Source organism: Triticum urartu, chromosome 1 (assembly GCF_003073215.2).
Source record: "Triticum urartu cultivar G1812 chromosome 1, Tu2.1, whole genome shotgun sequence".
In the NCBI taxonomy this organism is placed as follows: domain Eukaryota; kingdom Viridiplantae; phylum Streptophyta; class Magnoliopsida; order Poales; family Poaceae; genus Triticum; species Triticum urartu.
Window position 1 is genome coordinate 25,584,358 of NC_053022.1, and position 6,000 is coordinate 25,590,357.

General features: G+C 48.6%; 1 protein-coding gene across 1 annotated transcript; it reads right to left on the reverse strand.

The window, feature by feature from the left end:
- Positions 1-3,322: 3,322 nt before the first annotated feature.
- Positions 3,323-6,000, reverse strand: LOC125544157 (phenylalanine ammonia-lyase-like). The gene is made up of 2 exons (XM_048707745.1): positions 5,446-6,000; positions 3,323-5,319 (listed from the first exon to the last, which is right to left on the reverse strand). Exons 1-2 carry the CDS (start codon positions 5,838-5,840, stop codon positions 3,573-3,575), a joined length of 2,142 nt encoding a protein of 713 aa, XP_048563702.1. The 5' UTR covers positions 5,841-6,000; the 3' UTR covers positions 3,323-3,572.

Below are 6,000 nucleotides of genomic sequence, written 5' to 3' on the forward strand. Positions count from 1 at the left end.
CCCTATACGACATTTTTTTAATTTTTTTATTTGGAAAGGAGGTTAAAACCCCAGCCTCTGCACATAGCCATTCTTATTAATTATTATGCAGAGTACATAACAAAGTAAAGTAGTAAACCATAACCGAACCATTACAATATAAAAAAAAAGTGGATGGGCATCCGGCCTAGTAGCAAGACCACGGGCTGTTGCCTTGGCAGACCCAAGTTTGAATCATGTGGGGCGGAATTTATTTCGCGGATTTAAAACTTGGTGTCTCACACCTTTCCATCTTAATAATAATGCCGCCGGGCTCCTTCCTTGTTGGTCTATTTTTTTTATATATGAACACCTATACTAAGTCGGCTTCTTCTGCAGCAGCGCCTTCAAAAAGAAAAAACGTCTGCAAGCCATCATTGCCATGTATAGCCGTAGACGCCTTGAGGAAGGATTTTCATCCTGATTGTCGAGACCAATCAGTGAATACCAACACAACAACAAGGAGTAGACAACACTTTTAACAAAGTAATGATGCAAGTTCGCCATTACCAAGCCCGACCAATAAAGGCAAGAACAAGAGTTTTCACCCCGGAAATGCAGTGGTGTTTCAAAAATCATCCTGAAGATGGATCGTTCGATAGTCGCATCTGTAAGTACTCCACGTCAGAGCTAGAAGGCAGTAGCAGATTCGTGGAATGTCGTCTCACCTTATATCACCCACCAACCTTCAGGTGAGCGCCAATGTCTCGACGCGGAACTAGTTGCATCCACCCCACACCAACGCGACTCGCACTACAGCAACCATCCAACCGTCAAAGCCGCTGCCCCGATACTAGATGTCATCACGGAACCGCCGTCGCACCCTTTACTTATCAACGTCGCATGCCACCGCTGGCACCATGAACCGTTTCATGTGATTACCGTTAAAGAAAAATAAGAAAACCAAGAAAAAATAGTGAAAACCAAGATAAAAATGAAGAAAACAAAATAAAAAAGTACCCAGTGAAAGCCGATAAAGAAAAGAAGAAAACCAGAGAAAAATGAACAAAAACAGAAAGAGGCGAAAGGCCGAGCACTCGTGGGCCTATTGTTTCAGCGCTGCAGTTGTACTTGGGCTAGCTCATGCCAACGAGTTAAGAGGCCGAGACTGAAAGGTCGGCTCGGCTCGGATAAAAACAGAGAGATACGAACACCGCCGCTCGCCGACGGCTAGTTGGTGGCCGCCGGCGGCGATCCGGTGCCGCTGGCGCTGGTAGAGGGGACGCCGCTGCACGTGCGTGAATGTCCGGAGCCAGTCTCAGCTCGAGGTGAGCACGCTAGCCCTTACCCTAACTCTACTTGACTTCTCGATCTATCAATCTGAACTTAGATTTTGTTCAGATTTGCGGCGATTTTGTTCAGAATGCATCCTTCGCCCCTGAAAAATTCTCAAATTTTGTTCAGTGATGTAGCTATGGGGATGTGGTGGTATGTGTCTGATTTCTTTGCCCACACTTTGGGGGTAGTACTGTACAGAGGGCAATTGGGAATTGAACAATCAAATGTTCTGCAACTCATCCAGAAACTTATGTTACTTATGATACTGACGACAATAGGCTATATGCGATTCTCATGTAGCCGGTTTTAACTGAAGTTTAACATATTGATATACATCATTTTTATATTGTTGAAGAGAGGTTATAAAAAATGTCAATTACAAATTTACAGTCCTTACAAAATCAAAGGGGAAACAAAACTACTCTTTGCACATCAGCTACAAGAGCCGCTTCCTCGTCTGTTCTAGCATAATTTGCAAGCTGGTGGGCAGCTCCATTGCTCTCTCTAATGATCTTAGACATGAAGCCCGCACTCCGCAAAAATCTCCATCACTCCTGTCAGTCCGTTATCTGCATTCTTTGATAACACCTCCTACTCCGCCGTGCAGTCCGTTTCATACACAGCTGGCCACCCTGCAAACTTCAGATAACTGACGGAGGCCAACCAACCATCACATCGACAGCTTGTAAGCCTCCTCTGCCTCGGAACATGGGCTTATCTTCAGGTAGAAAGCAAGGCCACACCACTATGGTCCCTTAATAAAGCACCAGCACTTCCTTGCCACACAGCTTCAACAAAGGAACCACCGGCGTTCATATTGATTTATACATATTACTAAGGAAATAATTAGAGTGGTCGTTCTTGCCCACATGTAGTCAATTGTGGGGTCGATGTGGTCAAGACTAAACTTCTCCCATAACCATACCTGATCATGAGTCCATCGCTAATTAATGTACTCTTGTAATGCAACTACATAAATTATATAAAATAAATGCAATATTATCTTTGTTTCTTAGCCTCTATATGAGGTTGTTGAAGGTTATCGTAGTTCCATATTTGGGTTTAAAGTTAACATACATAGACTGTACTTCCTTCATCGGAGAGGGAGAAAATGTTTTCCCCTCCTGTGGAAATGTGTGAGCATCTCCACATCTGTGACGGAGTTACACATGGCTTTCCCTTGAGGGTAAATGTGTCATCTTCAAGATCGCACCTATTTGCGACCCAGTTCAATGATTTGCAGCGATTGTGTACTGTCTTAATCTTCTGGATGTCTCTGAGTCCCACCATTCTTATGAGGTATGTTTGCATACGGGGATTGCGAGTATATCTGATTTAAGTGGTTTGGGAGGGAACTAAGGAAGAGCCATATATCTTTGACAGGTCCACCTATGGTGAGGTGTTCATGGAGCCTTTGGCTCATCAGAAGAATGGAGAGAAAAATCCAAAGGAGATATCCAGAGAATTGGGAAAGGGGACCAAGGAAGAGCTATATTTCGACATTCCCGCATATCGTCAGCAATTTGAGGTAAGAATTACAAATATCTTGTTTCAATACTCCCATGTGCAAAGCTACTTTGACCATAGCATACCCATCATTGATTACTGTTCACATGTACAACACCCACATGCATGGAGTATGTGATAATCATGGGAAAACATCAAAAGAGGGATAACATTATTTTTCTAATTAGCGTAAGTGGGATAGGTTATTTGGATTTAAGTACTTTTGGCCGGTTTCATTCAAGGATACCGTGAAAGATCTCTTATAATAGAATTTGTGATTTCTCACAAGGTTCAAAACAGAAAAGAAAAAGGGGCCCAATGCTATATCCATTTAGAGTTATGACCATTCAGGAACAGAGAGAGACAAGTCATCTGCATCTGAGCAGTAAAACCAAACCAAACACTTTACAATCCTGCTTCCATTACATGTCATACTGTAATTGGTCAACAGAAAGAATTAATAGAAGGCATCACATCGTATTAATCCTGTTCGGTGTTGATCTCCACCTGACAACTGTTGTAAAAAAAGACTAATACATTTATCACAAGTATTATCATACACAGTACCATTCTATAACTTACATCATAGAAGTTGCACAAGTTATGCAGTTGCAATTTTTGGCAACAACATGGCAGCTCTGAAAGAATGTTCCATCCCACGAAACATTGATTCTTAAGAAAATACAATTGCAAAAATATTATCACTTATCAGCTAAGAAGATACAGAGCCTTCTGCACATAGTCTTCTCTTCAGTTTCTTGATCCTCTGTTCAGCAGAGAGGCAAGGGCTCACCGTTCCACTCTTTTAGGCACTCCAGCAGCGCGTCGATGTGCTTGCCCTGGTTCATGGCGACAAACACCTTGTCCACCTCTTCCCCAGGAGACCGTGTCTTCTCGCCAGTCAAGTACTCAGTCCCAAGCTCCTTGCGCACGAACCTGTAGAGCGGGTATGACCGGCATTCGGTGATACGGTTCTTCTGTGTGGCGGTGCCGTTCTCCACGGAGGTCCGGGCAGACTCAACCTGCTTTGGTAGCACTGCACGGAGCTCCTGCTCGAACGCGGCAAGCTTGGCAAAGACGGATGTCTCCACGTCGCGTTCGGCCTCACCGTTGGCCAAGGCGTGCTCCACGAGAACCGCACGCATCTTCTGCATCAGTGGGTAGTTGCCGCTGCAAGGGTCGTCTGCATACGCGAACACCGCCTCACGGTCAATCCTGAGCAGCAGGTCCTTCTCGCAGAATCGCGCGTTGTGGAGGTGCCCATTGTTGGTGGTGCTCAATGTCTTCCTGGCTGCCATCTTCACACAGCTCTTGACGGCATCCTTGATATTCTCCTCGAGGTGACGGAGGTCGATGGCCTGGCACAAAGCGACCATGAATGTGGAGGACATGAGCTTGAGTATGTCAATGGCCTCGGCTGTCTTCCTGGAGGAGATGAGACCAAGAGAGTTGACATCTTGGTTGTGTTGCTCAGCGCTCTGGACATGGTTGGTCACCGGGTTGCCTAAGAACTGTAGCTCGGAGCAGTATGAGGCCATGGCAATCTCAGCACCCTTGAAACCATAGTCCAAACTCGGGTTGCGCCCGCCAGAGAGGTTGGAAGGCAGACCGTTGTTGTAGAAGTCGTTTACCAGCTCTGAGAACTGCGCAAACATGAGCTTGCCGATTGCAGCAATGGCCAGCCTTGTGTTGTCCATGGACACGCCGATAGGTGTGCCCTGGAAGTTTCCGCCGTGGATGGCCTTTCCACGGGAGACGTCGATGAGTGGGTTGTCGTTGACGGAGTTGATCTCCCGCTCGATCGACTTGGTTGCAGCACGGATGACCTCAATCTGGGGGCCAAGCCACTGTGGCGATGTGCGGAGCGCATACCTATCTTGCTTTGGCTTCATCAACGGGTCAAGCTCACCGAGCTTCTTCGCGAGTGCCATGTAGGAGCTTCCTTCAAGGATGTGCTCCATGATGGCGGCGGCTTCGATCTGCCCAGGGTGGTGCTTCAGCTTGTGGGTCAAGTGGTCGGTGTACTCTGGCTTGCCGTTCATGACCTCGCAGAAGACAGCTGATAGAACCTCGGCAAGGAGGCTCAGGATGTTAGCCTCGAAAAGCACCATGGACGCAAGCCCGGAGCCCACTGCTGTGCCGTTCACCATGGCAAGCCCTTCCTTGGGCTGCAGCTCAAAGAAGCCATGCTGGATGCCGGCGATCTTGAACGCCTCCACCGCGTTAACCTTGCTGCCGTCTGGAGCAGTGGCCACGGCGTTTGCCCGACCAGTCACCAGGCCCGCGATATAGGAAAGCGGAACGAGGTCGCCGGAGGCGGTGATCGTGCCCCGGAGCGGCAGACATGGTGTCACGTTGGCGTTGAGAAGCGCAGCAACCGTCTCGAGGATCTCAAAGCGGATGCCGGAGTACCCCTGGAGCAGAGTGTTGACACGGACGAGCATCGCCGCCCTTGTTGCTGCGGCAGGAAGAACATGTTCGTGGCCACCTGTGCCGAAGGCTCCCGCATTAAGGAATCTGAACAAACAAGAAGTGCACAAGAAAATAAGGCTTCGGGATCACAAATAAAAAAACAAAGGAGTACAGGAGGATGAACAACTGAAATAACTAATTTGTTGGTCGTTTAGTGTAACTGATTCGTACCTGATGAGCTCTCTCTGCAGAGCTCCGCCCTCCTTGGTCCTCCGGTGAGAAGTTGCGCCGAAGCCGGTGGTGACGCCGTAGCTATCGGTTCCGTTGGCCATGCTGTTCATGACCCAGTCGCTGCTCTCCTTGACGCGGCCGCGGGCGGACTCGTCGAGCTCCACCCTGGTGTCGCTGCCGGCGGCCACCGCAGCTACCATGGCTATGGTCAGGCTGGCGCCCTCCATGGTCACCACCGGCCTACGGTACTCCTCGACCATCCGCTTCACCGCGTCCAAATGGCTCCCGGACAGCTCTTCCGCCGCCTTGCCCCAGTTGAGCGGGTCGGCCCGCGCAGGCTGCGCCATGCACAAGCTGTTGCCGCTGCGGGTGACCTGCCCGTTCTCGCACTCCATGGAGATATGCAGAGAGAAGTAAGCTAGAAACTTGTCAGCTGCAAGTTTGTGTATCTGGATGAAGCTTGATGAGGATGAAGTGTGGTAGACGGACTAGCGCTGAAGAGGAGCTCAAATAGCAGAGGAAGGCGAGGGAGGCTCTTGTTGGAGAGGAATGGTG